This window comes from Eschrichtius robustus, chromosome 11 (genome assembly GCF_028021215.1).
Source record: "Eschrichtius robustus isolate mEscRob2 chromosome 11, mEscRob2.pri, whole genome shotgun sequence".
Lineage (NCBI taxonomy): Eukaryota > Metazoa > Chordata > Mammalia > Artiodactyla > Eschrichtiidae > Eschrichtius > Eschrichtius robustus.
The window spans coordinates 62,268,623-62,292,284 of NC_090834.1; the positions used below are offsets into that span (position 1 = coordinate 62,268,623).

Below are 23,662 nucleotides of genomic sequence, written 5' to 3' on the forward strand. Positions count from 1 at the left end.
TACAAATTTTTAAGTGAAATATGTTTTCAGTTCTCTTGAGTATACAGTTAGGGATGGAATTGATGGGCCATTTGGTAACTCTGTGTTTAACATTTTTAGGAACTGCCAAACTGTCTTCCGAAGTGGCTGCACTATTTTACATTTTACTAGTAATGTACGAGGGTTCCAATTTCTCCACATTCTCACTAACACTTGGTATTAACTATTTTTGTTCGCTTGTTTGTTTTTAACTTTAGCCATCCTAGTAGAGTGGTAGGGAATATTTTTGAATAATAAATAGAGTCTGCCATATTTAACTTGGGTGTCTATTCTATACCTACATCAGAATGTATTGAAAACATTTTTTTTTTTTTCAAACTAAGACCACTTGACTGTTACTGAAATGAATAGCCCAGTTTGCTTTTTTTTAAAGAAATTCACGTTCTTTTATTTATTTATTTATTTATGACTGTGTTGAGTCTTCGTTTCTGTGCGAGGGCTTTCTCTAGTTGCGGCAAGTGGGGACCACTCTTTATCGCGGTGCGCGGGCCTCTCACCATCGGGGCCTCTCTAGTTGCGGAGCACAGGCTCCAGACGCGCAGGCTCAGCAATTGTGGCTCACGGGCCCAGTTGCTCCGCGGCATGTGGGATCTTCCCAGACCAGGGCTCGAACCCGTGTCCCCTGCATTGGCAGGCAGATTCTCAACCACTGCGCCACCAGGGAAGCCCTTGAAAACATTTTTAAAGAATCAGATATTTCCCTCACTAGAGTGTCAGTTCCTTGAGAGTTGAAACTGTGGCTTATCTGTTTAAATTTAGGGTCAAGGAATGAATGGATGAATAAATGAATGAATGAATGAATTAAAGTAAGGATATGATAAGTGCTATAAGAGACATAAGTAAAATACTTTGTGAAGGTTTACTAGAAGAAAACTGGATCATTTCGAAGCTGGAGCTAAATCATTTTTAAAAGAGTTTTGAATGTTAACTTGTTTCATGGACAGAGTTTAATATATTTTTTAAAATTTATTTATTTTACTTATTTATTTGTGGCTGTGTTGGGTCTTTGTTGCTGCGCGCGGGCTTTCTCTAGTTGCGGTGAGTGGGGGCTACTCTTCGTTGCGGTGCACGGGCTTCTCATTGCGGTGGCTTCTCTTGCTGCAGAGCACAGGCTCTAGGTGCACGGGCTTCAGTAGTTGTGGCTCGCGGGCTCTAGAGCGCAGGCTCAGTACTTGTGGCGCATGGGCTTAGTTGCTCCGCGGCATGTGGGATCTTCCCAGATCAGGGCTCGAACCCGTGTCCCCTGCATTGGCAGGCGGATTCTTAACCACTGCACCACCAGGGAAGCCTGACAGTAGAGTTTATATTAACTAAATCTTATATTAGTAACACTACTGAGGTTAAAGAAGTTATCTACTTATGGTTGGTTTAATCGTAGCAGTACATGTATTTTCTTTTTATTGAAGTATAGTTGATTTACAATATTGTGTTAGTTTCAGATGTACAGCACAGTGATTCAGTATTTTTGCATAGTATATTCCATTATAGGTTATTACAAGGTAATGGGTATAATTCCCTGTGCTGTGCAGTATATCCTTGTTGTTTATCTATTTTACTTATCTATCTATTTATTTATTTATTTATTATTGAAGTATAGTTGATTTACATTTTAGTAATGTTGTGTTAGTTTCTGGTGTATAGCAGAGTGATTCAGTTATATATGTATATTCTTTTTCATATTCTTTTTTGTTATGGTTTATCACAGGATATTGAATAGAGTTCCCTGTGCTATACAATAGGACATTGTAGTTTATTTTATATGCAGTAGTTTGTATCTGTTAATCACATACCCTTAATTTGTCCCTACCCCCATATTCTTAATTAAACATTAAAAATTTTATAATGTCTTATTTTAAAATAATATATTTGACATCTATGAAGAATATCATAATCTCTGTTTTCAAGCATTTGAGAAAAATCCTCCCTTAAATGAATTTAGGGCAGAAGGACTTGGTCACATTTTCTAGCATAACATGAGTTCTAGAAACTGTTGAGTTCCATGTAGATAAAGTAGGACCATCTTATGCCTTTTACTGAATAAAACAGGTAATGTCCCTTTGTCTTACGCAGGAGGGAATTGAGGAATGAGTAGGGCAAGAGAGGTTAAAAAAAATACTGTTTTGAATCCTGTAGAATAAAAAATTCAACAGCAGTAATATTTGAAATAACATTAATTCCAGAGATAATTGTAAGATCAGGTGTCAGAGCAGGCAACTTTAAAACACTCATTTAGAAACTAAGGAATCTGATGACTTTATTTAAAATAAAAAGCAAACCCCCCCAAATTTTGATAACATAGCGTTAGTTAATAAATGCTAGGGAACAGTGTTCCCTTGTCAGTGTTGTATTTCAGATCTGATGGGTTTCTGTCTTCAGCCTGTTTCATTATGCCCCTGGATGAAAAAGAAAAATACTTTAAGTATATGGAGTAAGAATAGTTCTTATTCAGCTTTGCCAGACAATATTTATCTCATACCTATAAGATGCAGTGGTCAAAAGTTAATACATTTCTGTATATATCTTACTGATAAGGGAAGGTGTAACCAACAGAGGAGATTTGGTATTAATAAGAAGGCAGAGCTGTTCAGCAAGGAGAGGTTGGAGAAGAGGATGGAATAAGCTGTGTATGCCCTCTGAGAAATAGACATCAAACACAAACAGATATATACAACCCTCCCAATTGCGCCCCCCGCCCCATACATACAGTATGTAGCCTTTTCAGATCGGCTTCTTTCCCTTAGTAATATGCACTTAAGGCTCTTCCATGTCTTTTCACGACGTGTGTTTGTGTGTGTGTGTGTGTTTTTATATCTCATGCATATTGTGGTGGTACCCTTAGTGAAAGCACTCTGCCTCCAGCAAAAAAAAAAACCTGCTTGTTTTTCCACATGACTGCGGAACAATTATAGATTCTACTAGGAGCCCTTCTCCTGTTCCTGGGAAAATAGCTGGGTTGGCTGGCATTTGCATAATCGTCTTTAGGGCTATTGTGGGCGGGTTTGGGCTGCTGACACAGAGCTGCAGTCTGGCCACCTGTCCAGAACAAATGAACTCGGCCTTTGTGCAACATGATTATCTATTTCTTCATAGTGTTATTTCTGAGTAATGAATAATTTGATTAAAATATTATGAAACCTTTAGGAAATGTTTGTGTTGAACTTAAATCTTCCATTTGGGGGAGAGAGAAATTTCCTGCCTCTTCCACTGGCACAACTATATATTTCCATGCCACCTCTGGCATAGTTTTGTAACTGCTTTGTGAAATTATCGTCATGAATATTAATTAGGGATGTGGGAATTTAAAAAGATACTTCAAAATGATTTGTATTCATTCTTCTATAAATTATAACTTAAGTGTTGTCTAATGTTTTCCAGGAATAATTAATTAAACATTTAAAGTCAGCAAAAGAAGAAGAAATATCTAAGGTCTTGAAATGCTAACCAGTCCTACTTCCTTCATTTTCCTTGATAATGAACCCCATAACTCATTTAGGAAGCTTCTGTCCTAATAATGCACATATTGCTATGTTGACTAATTTTATTAATCATCTATATTCAGCCTGTGATGGGGAATTTTTGTTTTTCTTTTTTTTAAACTTACATGTGGCATAATGTTGATATTTCTTGTACATAATGACCAACTGAATTAAATTTTCATGTTAGAATTAACTTGTAACTGATTGACCCTATAATCATACTATATAAGAAAAGTCTCAATGTCAGAGAAGTGATCAGTGCATTAGTAAGCATTTTTTTAAAAATTACTTGCCAGAGTTATTTGAGGACAAAATTTATGTGGTTGTGACAACCGTCACTTCTCTTAGTTCTCATTAAATATTTATTGAATGAATGAAAGGTTGAATACTGCTAAGAGACATTATTGAGTACCTGTAGTATACACATCAGGTACTTTTTATGTGCTATTTCATTTGATTATTGCAACAATCTATTTTTTGAGGTAGTTGGTATGCTTAATTTTTTAATAGACTTTAATTTTTAGCAATTTTAGGTTCACAGTAATTTTGAGCAGTTAAGTTCAGAGTTCCCGTATACCCTCTGCTCCTACACATGCACAGCCTCCCCCTACTATCAACATCCCACACAAGAGTGGTACATTTGTTACAGCCAGTGAACCTCCATTGAGACATCATCGTCACCCAAAGTCCATAGTTTACATTCTTCATGTTACACAGTCTATGGATTTTGACAAATGTATAATGACATGTATCCAGCATCATACTATCACACAGAATAGTTTCAGTGCCCTAAAAATCATCTGTGCTCCACCTATTTTCCCTTCCTTCCCTCCTAACCCCTGGAAACCACTGATCTTTTTACTGTCTCCATAGTTTTCCTTTTTCCAGAATGTCATATAGTTGGAATCACACAGTATGTAGCCTTTCAGATTGGCTTCTTTCCCATGGTGATATCCGTTTAAGGTTCCTCCATGTCTTTTCTTGACTTGATAGCTCATTTCTTTTTAGTGCTCAATAATATTCCGTTGTCTGAATGTGCTGCAATTTGTTTAGCCATTCACTTACTGAAGTGTGTATTCACCTACCTGATTTTACAGATGATGAGACTGAAGCTGAGATCAAGTAATTTGCCGGAGTTCACATGTATGATACATGTCAAATCTGAGACCAAAGCCCATGATATAAATCAGTGATCTCTAGAATAGGTTGTTCATACCATTGGGAGTGTACAAGATGGTTATATACACATTAAGGGGTTCTTTAAAAACTCTCACTGTTTGCCTTTGTATGTTGCACTGTACAGCAGTTTTCATCTAAGTGGATTTACTGATGATATGCTCTGAATTAAACTATCTCACAAACTGTACAAATAGCTTTAAAATATCACTGGGAATAATACGAAAATTCATTGAAGATAATTCTAATAATGCAAGAACAAGCAAACACCAAGAAAAGAGCAGAGATAACACTTCTTTTAAAGATACTTCATCAGCTTAAGTATAATGTAAAAATGATGATAGCTCAAACAACCTGAAAAAAGCAAGCCAAAAATAACTTGTGATTACCTGGAAGACCATTTAATAATGGATTTATAACCACTATTATAATGAGGAGCTTTAAACTGGTAACTGTCTTGAGATAGTAGTTATTGGTATATAACATATGAGACTATCAAATTGGGAAGTTAATTATTGACTATTTATCTCATCCCTTTAACGCTGTGTTTTTGTTATGTTTTATAATCGATGTAATACATAAATACAAAGCATTGGGGTATTATTTAAAACTAAATATACATATACTTTTTTTTTTTTTTTACTGATAGATTGGTGCAGTCAAAAAAGTTTTGGGATCCCTACTCTAAACTGTACTAGTTCATTTTCAAAGATCTCATGCTAATTAAAAAAGTAAATTATCTTAATTTTGTTACCTTCCTCTCCTTTTAAGTTTATCTGGATACTTGTTATCCTCCCTTCCTTGTTTGAAAGAGTGTTCATCTTTCTAATCAACCTTTCATCTTGACCCTAACCCTTTCCAGCTATGTTAACCTTATTTTTATAACTGTTAGCCGTTTTCTCCTGGTTTTCAATCCCTCTTTTTAACACTGGCTCCTTCTCTCAGCCTATGTTTTTCTTCCATTTTTAAATTAACAAACAGAACTTCCCTTTAACATACCTCTTATCAAACTTCTGCCTTCCCTTTATATATTTGTGTGTGTGTGTGTGTGTGTGTGTGTGTGTGTGTGAGAGAGAGAGAGAGAGAGAGAGAGATGTGTTGCTATCCTTGATTGGAGGAGGCAACTATGTTGGAAGAGACTTTAGTACCTGCCATACAGGAAATTGTATGAAAGACTGAACTCGTGCTTTATGGAAAGAAAAGCTCAGACTCTCTCCTTAATTTGTGTGTGACGTTTTTCTATTAAAAAAATTTTTTTACAGTTATTTTTCACTGTGTTAAAATACACATAAAACTTGTCATCTTAACCATTTTTAAATATACAGTTCAGTAGTGTTAAGTGTACATTGTTGTACAGTCTCCAGAATTTTTTCATCTTGTAAAAACTAAAGCTCTATATCCATTAAACAACACGTGTCCATTCCCTCCTCCCTCCAGCTCCTGAAAACCACCATTTTATTTTCTGTCTGTGTGAATCTACCTCATTTAAGTGGAATCATACAGTATTTGTATCATACCTAATGGGTAGAGTAGCTTTTAGATTTTTAAATTTATGATCAGTATTAAGAAATTCTTAATGATAATCAATCTTGATTTCAATTTCTTCCCCCTTCAACATGTGGTTAGTTCCCAGGCCGTAGTTTTGCTTTGGAGCATCTCTTGTTCTTTTCTCTTTCCACTGCTTAGAGCATACAGTAACTTCCTAATTGGATCACCCTGCTTTCTCTTTCTCTTTATAATGAATCTTCCACATCAGCACCATGATCATCATTCTAAAATAAAGATCTGATTATTGCTCTCTCCTTTAAATTTCAATGGGTAATTTAACACTTATTGAATGCTTATTAAAATAGCTTTACTTAAACTTTACATGCCCTGTAAGTCATGAATTTACCTCCATTTTACAAATAAGGAAGTTAACTGTTAGAGAGGAGATGTGACTTGTTTAGCATTGTACTACTAGAGAGTAATGAAACCAGGATTTAAACTCAGTATTATCTGACTCCCCAGTTCCTTCCGATTTTTATACTTGACACATTTTTTTTATGTGTATCTTTTCCCCTCTCCTTGGTCACTGGGAAGTCCTTTATACTTCCTCCTTCAAGGCCCAGCTCAAACATGACTTTTTCTGTGAAACTTTTCCCTGGCTCTGCTTGTCGCCTCTCTCAAATCTGTCCAGTGGTTTTTGCTCTCTGTTACTTAATAGCACTTTGTACATAACTGTAATAAACCCTTCGCTTGATAAAGGATCATTTAAAAAACAGAAGATAACATGTTGCTTTGTAACAAAGATTTATTAATTGAATTTGTGAAAATTATTCTTTACTGGTATTGTTAGAAGCATTAGGGATGAAAAATTATTTTTGTAGAAATGAGATACCGTTATAGATTATCCATATTTTAAGAGAGCATGATGGTGACTGAAACTTTCAAAACAGCTAAATTATGAAACAATGATTTGCCTAAAACTTTCTCATTTTATGAAGAGTTCAATTCAGAGTTCTATGTTTATTATTCAAAGTTAGATTATGTATAATTCTTCACAGTCAGTTACACTGCTTTAGAGTGAAATACCACCTGTGCGTATTTTCATACTTAATCCATTGTCAGAACTAACATTGGAGCCTTAGTTTTTTCCTTTTTCACTAATCTGATTCCTAAAGACTAAAGATGCCTTAACCTTAGTTAATGAAAACTCAGTGTTAAAGATATAGATGTTAAATTAAAAACATCTTCTCTAAGAAAGATGCTGTTAAGAGAATGAAAAGACAGACTGAAAGAAAGTATCTGCAAAACATGTATCTGATAAAGGACTTGAATCCAAATTATACAAATACATCTTAAAACTCAACAATAAATAAATAAATGACCCAATTAAAAAGGTCAGGGACTTCCCTGGTGGCACAGTGGTTAAGAATCCGCCTGCCAATGCACGGGACACGGGTTCGAGCCCTGGTCCGGGAAGATCCCACATGCTGTGGAGCAGCTAAGTCCGTGAGCCACAACTACTGAGCTTGTGCTCTAGAGCCTGCGAGCCACAACTATTGAGCCCACGTGCCACAACTACTGAAGTCTGCATGCCTAGAGCCCGTGCTCCGCATCAAGAGAAGCCACTGCAATGAGAAGCCTGTGCACCGCAACAAAGAGTAGCCCCTGCTCGCCACAACTAGAGAAAACCCTCACTCAGCAACGAAGACTCAACACAGCCAAAAGTAAATTAAAAAAAAAAAAAAGTAGGTCAAAGACCTGAACAGACACTTCAACAGAAAAGATACACAGATGGCAAATAAGCATATGAAAGATGTTCAACATCGTATGTCATTAGGGAATTGTCAGTGAGATACCACTACATACCTGTTTGACTAAAATCCAAAATAATGACAACACCAAATGCTGTCTAGGATGTGGAGCAATGGAGTCCCATTGCTAGTGGGAATGGAAAATGGTATAGCCACTTTTGGAAGCTAAGCACAGTCTTATCACATAATCAAGTAGTTGCACATCTTGATATTTGCCCAAATGTGTTCAAAACTTAAGTTCAGACAAAAACCTGTACATCAATGTCTGTAGCAGCTTTGTTCATAATTGCCAAAACTTGGTAGCAAATAAGATGTCCTTTAATAGGTGAATGTATAAACAACTTGTGGTATATCTAGACAATGGAATAGAAGTCAGTGATAAAAGGAACTGAGCTATCAAGCCACCAAAAGACATAGCAGACACTTAAATGCATCTTGTAAACTGGAAGAAGCTGATCTGAAAAGGCTACAATGCTATATGATTCCAAATATATGACATTCTGGAAAAGGCAAAACTATAGAGATGGTAAGAAGATTGGTGTTTGCCAGAGGTTGGGAGGGAGGAGGATGACGGGAAGATGAATAGGTGGCGCACAGGGTAGTTTTAAAGCAGTGAAATTATTATTATTATAATGCAATGGTGGATACATAACATTGTGCATCTGTCAAAACTCATAGAACTGTACAACACAAACGGTGAATCCTAATGTAAACGGTGGCCTTCAGTTAATAATGTGTCAATATATTGTTTCATCAGTTGTAACGCATGTATTACACTAATGCAAGATGTTAATATTAGGACAGTCTTATGGAGCAGGGGAGTATATGGGAACTCTACTTTTTGCTCAGTTTTTCTGTAAACCTAAAAATTGCTCTTAAAAAAAAACTCTATTAATTTTAAAATGTATGTGTTTATTTGTTCACCAAACTGGTTAATGATTTGGTTCAGCATTTATTTACTGAGCAAAGACTGAACTGTGCTAGATTTTTATAGCCCTGTCCTTTAAAGAACTTACAGACATCCCTTAGCCAAAATATATAGTGGTTTGAGATAGTCTGTGGTTATATCAGAGTGAGTTGAGTGCTCAGAAAGTGTTTTAAACTTTGAAAGAAGACCTGGTTTTGAACCCAGGCTTAACTAGCTACGTGATCTTATATAAATTACTTAGCCTTTTAAAACTTCCGTTGCATCTACTGCATAAGGTGGTGGCTTTAAATGTTAGTTGAGTGCAAATAGTAAGTACTCAAATATTACCTCTAATGACTAGTTATGTTTTCCATTCAACAAGAGAAATGAGGAAGAATGGCTCTCATTTGCCTTGAATGTTCAGTCACATTTTGTCTGTTTCTTCTGGAATGCCCCCCTCTATTTTAAGATAACTAAGGATCCAGCTCATGAAATTATTTGCTTGCTGATTTGCTACATTCCAGTTTCTGCTTGAAAAAGGAACTGCTTTTACAGCTGTCTTTGAGATCAAGTGGACAGTTCAATCATGCTGACGAATATAACACTTCTCTTATTGTTTAAAACAACAGCAACTAGGTTGTTTTTCCTCTCAATGAAACCCTTCAGTCAGAAGCTTACAAATAGATATCAGCTAATCCAAGCCTTGAAATCTAACTTTAATTTTAAAAATGGAATAAGAACACAATTTTAATGATGTCTAGTGACTCTTTAATATTCTAAATAAGCCAAAATTAGTATATTTTGCTCTAAAAATCTGTGTCATCATTTGTTTTCCAGTTAATGTTTTAAATATTATAAAATAAATCCCCCAAATTTGTTTTTTGACAACAGATAATATTAATCTTTATTGGAAGATGACTGTAACACACAGTAAAAACTATTGTTTTTCTTACTGAAAGCTTCCAGCAATGTGAAAAGAAAAATTCTCAAAATGTGGGGGAAAGAAAAAACATTCATAAAAGTATAACCATCATTTCGTGGTTAAACAATCTACTGAAAAATGGAAAATGAAGTAAAAACTATTGAAATAGGGGAGAGGTAAGCCTTTTAGTCAGTAGGGTTTTCTCTTGATTAAAGCTTGCATATAAATTGCTGTGGGAATAAATGGAAGAACTCTATAGGCATAAACAAGACTATCTGGAGCAGGGGGAAATGGTTGAAGTGAACTTGAAAATTATTAAATAACTGGCATTTAACATCAGGTAGATTTGGCCTTTTGCCTCCTAAAAGGAAGATACCTTTTACTAAACAAACTTCCAAGTTATACACTCCTATTGGCAACAGCATTATATAAACTGGACATTTAACATGTTCTCTCTGTTTAAGTCCAACAGGATTTTTGCACATACTTTCTCTTATTAAACTGTCGTAATAGCAACATTCAGTGGAGAACTAAGAATATTTCAGTCAGATAACTTTTATACCTCTTTTGTATATTAAGGGAAACACTGTGAGTTTTGTGTAAGCACAGTAAATTAACTTATTCCAATTATTATTAGGACATAACTCTCCAAGGAAACATCTTTTTAAATGTGTTTTTATGATTCTATTTTAAGCTCAATGGTAGTAACGGTGCTTTTACTCTGAATTGAGTAAAAGAAAGACATTGGAGGGTCTTTCTTAAAGAACGAGAATAACTTCATAGAAAACTTCTTTGAGAGTAGTTAATTCCTGAGCACTAAAGAAGAATTCACTATATAAGTGTAAGTGTAAGCTTCAAAGAACAAGTTGGATGCTTAGAAGTGAAAAATTTACCCCACCAACCCTTCTCCCACATTTTCCCTACTATTTTTTCATCACAAATTTTTTTCACCTAAGTTATGCCAAACCCTGGAACGCCCTCTTCCTTTCTCAGTTGCTCAAATTCCTATTTGCTCTTTCAGATCCAGTTCCAGTGTACTTAAGTTTACACAGGTTTTCCTGACATCTCTCACTTTAGGAGAGATAGTGCCTTCTCCTCTTATACTTCTGCTAAACCTAGCATCATTTGTATTACAATCCAACAACCCTTTCTGCAATTAAATAGCCTACCAGTGTATTCATCCCTGAGGGACATACCATCATCTGTCCATTTGTATAAAGCCAAAATCCAAAGGGTCATCTTTGTTGTCTCCTCCCTTCTTATCTCTTCCATAGCTAGACCATTACCAATCATGTCAGTTTTTCCCTGCCAGATACCTTTATAAATCAGTCTGGTTCTCTCTATCTCCAGTGTCTCCACCACAGTTCAAACCCTCATCATCTCTGCCAGAATACTGCTGCAATAGTCTTCTTTGGATCTAAAGAGTCTCTTGTAGACAGCATATAGTTGGATTATGATTTTTAATCTATTCTGCCAATCTCTCTGTCTTTCGATTGGAGACTTTAATCTATTTACATTTAAAGTAAGGATGTACTGACTTTGTCATTTTGCATTATTGTCTCTTTTGTGTTTAGTTGAGTTTTCATAGTGGAACGTTTTAATTTTCTTCTTCCTTTTGCGTATATTCTTTGTGGTTATATTTAACATTCTAAAGTTGTAAAACTCTAATTTGAATTTACACCAGCTTAACTTCAGAAGCATCACAAAAACTCTGCTCCTTTACAGCTTCATCCCTAACCTTTTCATTTATTGATAGGACAGAATTATGTTTTTTTATATTATGTATCTAAAAACATAAACTGAAATTTTTTTGATACATTAGTTTCATATTGTATAAAAAACAATATGTGGAGTTACAAAACAAAGTTACAATAACACTAGCTTTTAGACTAACAATTTTTTAAAGAAATGTATAGTCTCTTAAACCAAGTAGAAAACAGAAAGTGGAGTTACAAACCACTGTTACAATAATACTAGCTTTTATAGTTGCCCATATATTTACCATTAGTGAGATCTTTATTTCTTCATACTGCTTCAAGTTACTGTCTAGTGTCCTTTCATTTCACCTTTGGGATTCCCTTGAGCATTTCTTACAGGGCAGGTCTAGTAGTCAGGAACTCCCTCAGCTTTTGTTTATCTGAGAATATTTTAATATCTCCCTCACTTTTGAAGGACAGTTTTGCTGCATATAGTATTTTCAATTGACAGTTTTTTTTCTTTTAGCACTTTGAATATATGGACCCAGTGTTTTCTGCCCTCCTACATTTCTGTTGAAAACTCTGCTGATAATCTTATTGAAGGTACCTTGTATGTGGCTATTTGCTTTTCTCTTGCTGCTTTCAGGATTCTCTTTTTGTCTTTAGCTTTTGACAGATTGATTATAATGTGTCTCAGTGTGGGTCTCTGAGTTCATCCTACTTAGAATTTGTTGTGCTTCTTGGCTGTTTATATTCTTGTCTTTTGTCAAATTGGGGAAGTTTTTGACCATTATTTGTATAATCTCACTGTCCCTTTCTCAGTTCTCCTTCTAGGACTCCCACAGTGCATATGTTGGTCCACTTGTTGGTGGCCCAAAGGTTCCTTAGCCTTTGTTCACTTTTCTTCATTGGGGAATAGGGGTTCAACAATGGCCATCTACCTCTGTGTCTGCACCTTTGTGTCTCCACATCCTTGATCAGAAGCAGCAATCAGTGATCAGAGCACAGATCCCTGATATTTGGAGGGCGGGCCCCTATTGCCCACAGTGTCTCCTGCAAGCTGCATGCAGGCTGCTACAGGAACAAGTTCATGGCTGCCAGCCACTGGGCTGGGAGGTGGGGGGTAACTGCTGCTGAGCTAAGTGCAGAAATTGGTTGAAATTAACTTTGTTTAACAGCCAAGCCTTTCTCTGGAAGTTACAACCTTGAAAAAGACTTCAGAGTTCCAAAATAGTTATGTGAGACAGATTCTGTCATTGGATCTGTTGTCTGTGTTGGGAAACAGAATCCTGGTGCTTTCTACTTTGCCATCTTCCCAGAATCCTCTCCTGCAATAGTCTTCTAAGTGGGGATATAACTCAGAAACAGCCAGATGGAAGAGATGCATAGGACAAGTATGTAGGAAGGGGTGTAGGGCTTCCATGCCTTCTCTGGGTGTGCCACTCTCCCACCACCTCTACATGTTCACCAACCTGGAAGCTCTCTGTACCCCATACTACTGGGGTTTTTGTGGAGGCTTCATCATGTGGATGTGATCAATTATTAACTCCATGTCTAGCCCCTTTCTCCTCTCTGGAGATTAAGAAACAGGGCTAGAAATTCCAAGAATATGGCTTGGTCTTTCTGGTGACCAGCCCTCATCCAGGAGCCCACCAAAAGAGTCACCTCATTAGAACAAAAGACACTGCTATCACCCAGGAAAATAATTGGGACTTAGGAACTCTGTGTCATGAACTGGGGTCAAAGACTAAATGCTAGAACAAAATTCTCCTAGCACCTCTATTTACTGAAGTTTTATGAGCTCTGTGCCAGGAACAGAAACCAACACATAAATATTTTCTTTTATTTCACAAGGTACATAACTCTTTGATTTGGCTCTTTTCCACTTGGCAAAATGAATTTAAGATTTATCCAGGACTTCCCTGGCGGTTCAGTGGTTAAGACTCTGCACTTCCACTGCAGGGGGTGTGGGTTCAATCCCTGGTTGGGGAACTAAGATCCTGCCTGCCGTGTGGCATGGGCAAAAAAAAAAAAAAAAAAAAAAAAAAAAAAAAAAAAAACTTGTGTAAATTAATAGCTTTTATTACTGAATAGTACTCTGTTCTAATGATGTACCATATTTTATTTAACTGTTCACCTATTGAGGGACATCTTGGCTGCTTCCACTTTCATGAATAAAGCTGCTAGAAACATTTGTGTGCAGGATTTTGTGTGGACATAAGTTTTTACATCAGTTGGCTAAATACTTAGGAGTGCTATTGCTGAGTCATATGGGAAGTCTATGTTTAATTTTGTAAGAAATTTCCAAATTGTTTTCCAGAGTGGTTGTACCATTTTACATTTCCACCAGCACAGGCGTGTCCTGTGGCTCTGCATTCTCACTAACATTTGATAGTGTAGTATTTTTTTGGAATAGCTCAAAGAGCTATTCTAATAGGTATGTAGTGGTATCTCATTGTTGTTTTAATCTGCATTTCCATAATGACAAGTGATGTTCAGCATTTTTCATATGCTTATTTGCCATCCTTACATCTTCTTGATGAAGTGTGTGTTCAGATCTTTTGCTCATTTTAAAATTTGGGTTGGTTTTCTCTTTACTGTTGAGTTTTAAGAGCTCTGTATATATTCTGGATACAAGTCCTTTATCAGATATGTGATATGTGTGTGTTTTTCCTAGTCTGCAGCTTGTTTTTTTTTTTTTTCTTCATTCTCTTAACAGTGTCCTTCCTAAAGGAAAGAATTTAGTTCTAATAAAGTTCAGCTTATCATTTTTTCCTTCATGTATCTTGCTTTTGGTGTTGTATGCAGAAACTCTTTGTCAGAGGTCAAAGAGATTTTCTTTTGTGTTCTCCTGCATGTTTTGTACTTATGTACTTTACATTTAAGTCTATGAACTGTTTTGAATTAATTTTTGTGTAAGTTATGAGATAAGTGTTAATGTTCATTTTTTGGCATATGGTTATCCAATTGTTCCTGCACCATTTATTGATATAGACTATCCTTTCTCCATCTAACTGCCTTTGTGCTTTGTGAAAAATCAATTTACTATATTTGTATGGATCTATTTTGGGGCCCTCTTCTGTTCCATTGAGCTATGTGTCCATTCTTTTGCTAGTACTACACTGTAACATTATAGTATAGTAATTAGCCTTGAACTCATAATGTGAGTTCTCTGAGTTTGTTCTTGTTTTTCAGAATTATTTTGGCTATTTTAGTACATTTACCGTTCCATATACATTTTAAAATCAGTCTTTTGATATCTACAAAAAAGCTTTCTGGAATTTTGATTTGAATTGCAATGAATGTATAGATGAAATTCAGAATAATTGACATCTTAACAATGTGAACTCTTCTAATCCATTAACATGAGGATTTCTTGGATTTTTTTCATCAGTGTTTTGGAGTTTTCCACGTACAGTTCTCACACATATTAATATTTTGTTAGATTTATACCTGAGTATTTCATTTTCCCCCCAATGCTATCCTAATTTTTTTTTTAAGTTTCAAATTCCAGTTGTTCATTACAGGTGCATAGGAGAACAATTGAGTTTTATATGTTGACCTTGTATCTTGCAACCTTGCTAAACTTAATTATTAGTTCCAGGAGGGTTTTTTGGTTTTGTTTTTGTTTCGTTTTTTTTTTGTAGATTCTTTGGGGTTTTTTACATAGACAATCATGTCATCTGTGAATGGAAGTAGTTTTATTTCTTCCTCTCCAATTTGTGTGCCTTTTACTTCTTTTTCTCGCCTTTTTGTACTAAGTGGGACTATAAATACAGTGTTGTAAAGGACTGGTGAGAGAGGACATCCTTGCCTTACTCCCAGTCTTAGGGGGAAAGCATTCACTTTCCATTAGAAGTATGTTAACTCTAGGCTTTTTTTTTTAATGTAATCATTTATTAATTAATTTATTTATTTGGCTGCATCGGGTCTTAGTTGCAGCACGCGAGATCCTTTGTTGTGGCGTGCGGGCTCTTTGTTGCGGCTTACGGACCTCTCCTTAGTGGCAGGCAGGCTCCAGAGCACACGGGCTCAGTAGTTGCGGCACACGGGGTCTCTAGTGGTGGCACATCAGCTCCAGAGCACGCGGGCTCAGTTGCCCCGCAGCGTGTGGGATCTTAGTTTCCCCTCCAGGGTTTGAACCTGCATTCCCTGCACTGGAAGGCAGATACTTAACCACTGGACCACCAGGGAAGTCCCATTAACTGTAGGCTTTTTGTATATACCCTTAATTAGGTTAAGGAAGTTTCCTTCTGCTACGAGTTTCTTGAGAGTTTTTATCATGAATGAGTGTTAAATTTCATCTCTTTTTTATTCTGTTTCGTCCTCAAATCAAATAGGTCATTTAATATGTCATTAGAACTTGTTTTTTTCTTACATAATTAAATTTAAACAAAATTAATCTTTATTTCTGATAAAAGGAAAAGTCTAAAAATATCTAAATACATGTTTAATATGTAACGTGAGATTAATACCTCATTTTATCATGAAATGAATAGAAAAGTAAGTAAAGACAGTTTATTATGTAATTTAAAATAATATATTGATTTTTTTTACCTAACTTCAATTATATGCTGTACAAGACAATGAAAAATATTTCAAAACTTTGCTTAAGGGGGGGATGTGAAGTTCTCTATTACTATTAAAGCAATTTTAGAATAGTTAAGACATTGTATAATTTATAATCATTGTATAATTTATATCAGTTTGAGAAGTATCCAACTTATGCAGTGGACTTTAATTTTTAAAAGTCATTTACATAGGGACTTCCCTTGTGGCTCAGTGGATAAGACTCCGCACTCCCAACTTCAGGGGGCCTGGGTTCGATCCCTGGTCAGGGAACTAGATCCCACATGCATGCCACAACTGAGAGTTCACATGCCTGCATGCCGCAACTAAGGAGCCCACGAGCTGCAACTGAGATCCAGCGCAACCAAATAAATAAATAAATATTTAAAATAAAATAAAATAGAAAAAAAAAACCTCATTTACATAATGTTGGGAATTTCATGACAAAAAGGTATAGTATATTATGTAACATGGCTTCCTATAATTTTGAAGTGCCATCTGATGTCATATCCTTGTAAAATTTAAATATTAGTTTCTCTGTATGTTAGCAGGGAAAAATGGATACAGAATAACCTGTGTGAGATCCATGGGGCACACTTCTGCTCTGTTTTCTGAGGTAAATGGGCAAAAGGTTAAGCCATCAGTCCATTTCCCAGTGTCTATTGAACAGTGTCTTTCTTTGTGTTGCTTCACTTGTTAGAGCAATATAGCAAGTGTTATTGAGAGGTGAAACAAAGCAAGTCTTACATCAAACACTGATGGCTTTTTTAAAAGTTGGAATGGGATATTATTGGTTGTTGCAAAGAGTATATTGATAGTATATTTTTATGGAAACCACTGCTCCAGAGTAAACTGTATTAGAAATCAAATCAACATTATATATTAGTGATACTTATGTAAATATAAATATTATATCTAATGCATCAGTTTTAAAGAGTAATGTAATGTAAAGTAATGTTGTGGGCCGGGGAAGTGATTTAAAAAAAAAAAAAACCATTTAAAAAAAAATTACCTCCGGTAATTTTTACCGGGTTTAATCTTCCTTAGCCCATTACTTGTGGTAGATTTTATTTTCTATACAAGTAAACCTTTTATTCATAAGATGTAGCTTTAAGCATAATGTAAAAGGTAAACCAATTAAGTATAGAATGCTTTCAGAAGCATGAAATGTTATTTAGGACCTTTCTTATAAGGGTCATGGAGTATTTCTTGAGCATCCATGCAGATTAGATCTTGAACAGCTGCATGGAGCACACAGAAGCCATGATTCCTGTCTCTCTGAACTAACTTGAATAAAGTCTTTCATCTAAAGATCTCACTGTTTGTCTATTTCATGAATCCCTCATCTCATCTCTGAAGCACTCCATTCAGTTTAGTACAGTTCAACATTGTGGTTTAGAGCTCTAGAAATTGCTGCTGTAACTTACAATGCACAAAAATAACAAGTTGAAGTAATTTCAAAAAAATTTTAAAGAATTATATAAAATCTACAGTGATTTTGTGGGCAAAGATTTAGAATGATAACTAGGGATTCTAATTCAAACTTAACTAGATTCTAATTCAAACTTAACTGTGACTTTAAGTAAATTTTGTATGTTCTAAGCGTCCAATTTCTCTGTAGTTATAACAGGGACCAACAGAATTAAGAGAAATAAGTGTGTTGAGATGCTTGTTAGTAAGTTCATTTGTTTTATATAAATTTACAGTGCTGTCATTCTGCCCTCTTAGTCCTTCTCATAATCTGAGGCTCCTATCATATCCCATGTTCTGTAAAAATTGTTCTGCAACCACTTTAGCAGTTATTAAACTGAAAAAGTCACTATCATATTATTGAGATGTAAATTTGTTAAGAAAATATCAGATGATCTTTTCCTCCTCTGGGTACTTGTATCACATATTGCCACTTTTTTGGCAGCAACCCATCCGTTGCCTCCCATTTTATGCTGTATGCTTCTTATTCCTGTCTACAATGTATTATGAGTTCTTTGAATTCAGGGATCTTAACTTACTTGAATCGTCATAAAAATTAATATGTACTGCCTTCTAAATATGGAATAAACTTTTTTCATTGCTTCAGAGTATCTACACATATGTTCCCTTTCAGTAATGGAGATGGTCAAATTTGACTATAATTTTACTAAGGAACTTATTTATTTATTGTATAAAAACCATCTGGTCATAATCTTAGAAATCTGATATATGTTTTTTTATTTGAGTATATGAAAATTAGGGAACCAGAGAAATTTTGATCTAAACATTTCTAACTCAGAATGGCAAAAACACAAAAGGAGTTTGAGCATTATACATTAGAAATGGAGTAACGTAGGTGGCATTTATTCGTGCAATCAGGGAACATTATTGGTAGCAACTATATACTAGGCTTTTTGCTATAGCCTGGAGACATAGTGATTAAAAAAAAAGAAAGAAAGAAAAAAGACAAGATCGGTACCTGATGGAGCTTATAGTCAGCAAATAGGCAAAGCATATTTGAACCAGACGGTAACAATGTATAAGGATTATGAATGCAGTAGGCTGATGTGAGAGAGAGCAACTGAGTGAAGGGTGAGCTACTTTGTATACAGTGATTAGGAAAGCCCTCTTAGAGAAAGATACAAAGTAAGACCAAAAGGATAAGGAAGTACCTAGATTGTGGTCTCTAAATATGGTTTCTCTCTGAAAGTAATCAGAATTCCTTGGAAAACTAGCTTACTGCAGATCTGGAATAGAAACTGTAAAAGAAAACAAAGAAATTATTAAAGTCTATTGGGGTCATGATATGGGAGCCAACTTGGAGCAACTCCCACTGACCACAGATGTAGCATTTGGAGCATCAAGAGAATTGTGACTGCAATAGATTGAAAACACATCCATTATTCAAAATATGTGAGTTCATAATGTTACTTTAAAAATTCATTGTTCACTTTTGGACCAAAACTGGACAGTCAAGTATTTATCTTGCCTTTCCTCTAAGAACTGTACCTCAGCATACCCGAACAGTCCAGGAGGGATAGATCTTTAAAAAAGAATTCAAGCTAATAAATGCAGAAAGAATGATAAACTATTCTCTTTTAATGAAATGAAACCAAACACTTAGGCATTTAAACTTTCCACATTTTTCTTTATATACTTTTGAATATTTTGTGTTCGGAAATTTAAAAATCAGTTTAAAGGAGGGGCAGCAAGAACTCAGCTGGTAGGAATGGGAGTAGTAGGAAGAGATTTCATACAAATAAAGAACGGTGTGAACAAGGTACAGAAGTGAAAAAAAATTCTGTACGTATTCAGGGAAGACTTAGTAATTGTATTCCCCAAAGTGCAAGGTATGTAAGTGGAAGTATTGTGGATATGGAGTCATTTATGAGTTTTCAGAATACATAGGACCTGAAAATAGTGAAACCAAACTGTTGCCAAATTCAAAAGGAACTCAAGATTCAAAGGAGCTTCTCTATAGTTCCTGCTACCCTTTGGGCTCATTGAAATAATGGTAAACAGAAACATTCAACGATGGATTTAATTAAGCCAAATTGATTTGGCAGCAGACCTTAGTAGAAAGGTACCATGTATAGAATGCACCACTGATTTTACTTGGGCAGCTTCTGCTTAAAGTAGGCAGTCAATTAATGTGATTGTTCTTCATCTCAGCGTTTTATTTGTTCTTTTTAAAGTCGCATGTATAGAGATGAATATCCCAAAGTTAATGATTTCTGATCCATTACATTGGACCCTGTTACAGTGTTAGGGAACCACATATGTTTCCTTCTAAAAGTAGTATGCTCTATATTCAGAGTGAGTAGTTTAACCTTTCTTGCCAATAAAATCCTGTACCTATTATGGATACTCTGTTTTGTCCAGGTACATGTTTGTATGGATAACAATAAGTGAGTATTTCTTTGTGAAACTAATTTTTTCATTTTAAGTGATTTGTGCCATGGTATCATTTAAAAAGAAAACAACTCTTAAAGTCTGTCTTGAAAATTACTAGTATGGAATAGCACCAAGGTTTGTCCATTAATTTTACAAGCCAGTGTTTATCTGTCTGCTCCAAATTGAATGTGTTGTAGTCTTTCCTGGTATATGAGTTTGACTGCTGGGATTCAGAAATGCAGTATATGCCGCAGCAGAGGAATGATGGAAAATTGAGATGTCAAGCTGAGTAATCAGAGCTCTGTGGAGGTGGACAGCTGTGTTCCTGTGATATACCGGGGTAGTTTGTTTTTATGGCTGGTCACATAGTTTGGTGAAGTGGGAAGCATTTCAATTAAGTTTCAATTTTCTCATCTTTATACTCACCTTTTTCCTAAAAATGAGGACAAGAGAAGACTTTGAAAATAATGAAACAAGTTATGGTGTTCTACCATTTATCATTGGTTCTTTACTTCTGAATTAAATTTATATATGGAAAGATGGGATTTGCTAAGTAATGTATTTTAAGGAAAAGAGCTTCCTTTATAGCACAATACTTATTTTATAATTTATATTTTATTATATTGTATATGTATTTTTTTAACAGGGTATCCAGAAGTTGGCTAGTCAATATCTGAAGAGAGATTGGCCTGGAATAAAAGCTGATGATCGGAATGATTACAGGTAACTTAATAAGTAGCTCTTGCCCATTTTCTTTAAAACTGGTTTCACACAGAGCCATGTCACATATATACAACATAGACTCCAGTTTTTAAAAAAATTGCTTCTTTCCTCTGCTGTGTTTTTAGATATAATGTCAAAATTATCAAGCAATGTTAATGTTCTACAACATATATAATGTATATGAAATAGATCATTTTCATATGTCTTAAGCCAAGATTACATTTTGTTTAATTGATACCCACATAGGGAATTTAAAGCAGACAGATGACAATGGAACACAAATTGTTTTCTCAGTGACCTATAGATGAAACACATTATCACAACAATAATGAAACAAGATTGTAATTTCTATCATGATCATTGATTCTTTACTTCTGAAACAAATCCTACATTTGGAAATATAGGATTCTGTGAGCCTAGGGAAAAAAGAGTTTCTAAGTTACATATATTTTATATATATATATGTATATATATATATGGTATACAGACACACCCACAAGGTATCTAGAAATTGATTAGTCAATATCCCACATACGAATTTTAAAGAAGGTAGACAACAATGGAATATAAATTGTGTCTTCATACAGACGTCTTTAAAGTATTTATAATTTTGTTTAGAATTTGGTGTCTTTTTTGCAGTTAATTTGGAAGTATTTATTAGCTTTTGTGCTCAAGACTGTCCTTAGTATTGAGGGAACCAGAAGTCAAAGACAGGATTTCAGAGCTTGCAGTCTGGTTGAAGTTAAGACTAATTATTACTCATGAAACAATAGCAGAGAATCCAGGGTAATTAAGAACTCAGTATTGAAGTGTGTGGTTTGGAATCTGAATATGAAATCAAGTTGCTGGATCATCAGGTAATTTCTTAATGGAGATGGAAAACTGCAGGATACACAAGAAACCTTAATAGTTCTTCACAGTTGCAAGACTGATAACTTGGAAGGTGGCATGATAGCTATAAATAATACATCTGTAGTTGCAATATGGAATGATAAAGCAAAACAGGAAATAAATATAGGAATTTTCTTGTGGACTTTTCAGTATCTACAAAGTTCAGCTAAGGGGGGAAAAGAGAGGAGATGAAACCCTAGGTGAAAGAGACAGGCAGAGCAAAACCTTGAGGTGAAAGTGAGAATGATATGTTCAGTATTGCTGGCATGAGGAAAGCCTGACCAAGGAAGAGATTGGTTGCTAGAGAGTAAAGAAGGACTCCAACTTACAGATAGGTTCTATTCCAAGTTTGTTTGAAATTCAGGATGCAGGTTACCAAAGAAATAAGGACAAGGTCTGCTCCCAGGCTAGCTTATGCAACCTAATTTTTAAAAGTATGTTAAGCCAACTTTTACTAAATATTTACTGTATACCAGATACTATGCTAGGAACTTTATCTCCCGTGATTATCAAAACGTGATAATCAAACCTGTGAGGTACATATGATTATCCCCTTTTTATATAAGAGGAAACTAAGTCTCGGGTTGTATGCTTTACTCAAGGTCACACAGCTGTTTAAACCCTCAGTCAGGGCTTCCCTGGTGGCACAGTGGTTGAGAGTCTGCCTGTCAATGCAGGGGACACGGGTTCGAGCCCTGGTCTGGGAAGATCCCACATGCCGCAGAGCAACTAGGCCCGTGAGCCACAACTACTGAGCCTGCGCGTCTGGAGCCTGTGCTCCGCAACAAGAGAGGCCGTGATAGTGAGAGGCCCGCGCACCGCGATGAAGAGTGGCCCCCGCTTGCTGCAACTAGAGAAAGCCCTCGCACAGAAACAAAGACCTAACACAGCCAAAAATAAAAAAACACTCAGTCATTTATTCATTCATTCTTTCTTTTTTAATTAATTTATTTATTTAATTTTGGCTGCATTGGGTCCTTGTTGCTGCGCACAGGCTTTCTCTAGTTGCGGTGAGTGGGGGCTACTCTTCGTTGTGGTGTGTGGTCTTCTCACTGCGGTGGCTTCTCTTGTTGTGGAGCACGGGCTCTAGGCACATGGGCTTCAGTAGTTGTGGCATGCGGGCTCAGTAGTTGTGGCTCATGGGCTCTAGAGCGCAGGCTCAGTAGTTGTGGTACACGGGCTTAGTTGCTCCGCGTCGTGTGGGATCTTCCCAGGGTCGAACCCCTGTCCCCTGCATTGGCAGGCGGATTCTTAACTACTGCGCCATTAGGGAAGTCCCTCATTCATTCTTTATTTATGAGATAGATGTGAAATATCTACTTACATGCTAGTTGTTAAAGTAGGCTTCAGGATTGAAGAGAGTAGAAGGTATGGTTCCTGTTGTTAAGGAGCTTAAAGGTGATAGCCACTATAAATAGTTGCGATATTGGGTAGTAGTAGAGGTGCATTGGGACTGTAGAGGAAAACCTAGGCTTCTAGAGCTGAGTCTTAAAGGATGTGCAGGAGTTCATCAGCGTTGGGCAGAAGGAATTCTAAGCAGAAGTAACACCTTATATGCAGGGAGGCATGAGAAAATATGAATGTTAGGTAGCAATGAAGTGTGTATGGGTTGGAGGGTAAGAGGAGTGGTGGACCTGGAGGATACCTAGATAGGAATCATGAAGGACTTTGCATATCACAGAGTTTCTTTTTTATTCAGAAGATAACAGAAGCATCAAAGAATTTCCATAAGAGGAATGACAAGTTCAACATACTTCAGTAACTGTATGAAGGTGGACTAAAGGGATATGAGGAAGAATTCAGAAAGAATAGAATTGCAGGAATTTAATCCCTCATCGTTTCTTATATGAACCATGAAAATTATAGTAGAAATTAGGTTGTGGGGCAGATTTCAGAGATATTTAGAAAACTGAAGTTAGAGGACTTGCTATTGATTTGGCAGTTTTGTTTTTTGTGTTTGTCAAATTTGTTCTGAGACAGACTACAAACAGTTTTCTGTAACTGTCAAACTATGAAGTAGTTTTCTCAGTATCTAAAATAGCTCTTGGAACATAGAAAGCATTTGATAAATATTTACTGACTGAAGGACGAAGTAGAAG

At 35.8% G+C, this 23,662-nt stretch overlaps 1 protein-coding gene across 1 annotated transcript in view; it reads left to right on the top strand.

Annotated features, from left to right (window-relative positions):
* Positions 1-23,662, top strand: part of FCHSD2 (FCH and double SH3 domains 2) — a 316,582-nt gene that overhangs the window by 115,676 nt on the left and 177,244 nt on the right. The window contains exon 4 of the mRNA XM_068554544.1: positions 20,596-20,672. Coding sequence (XP_068410645.1) covers positions 20,596-20,672 — 77 coding nt within the window. The remainder of the gene's footprint in view (positions 1-20,595; positions 20,673-23,662) is intronic.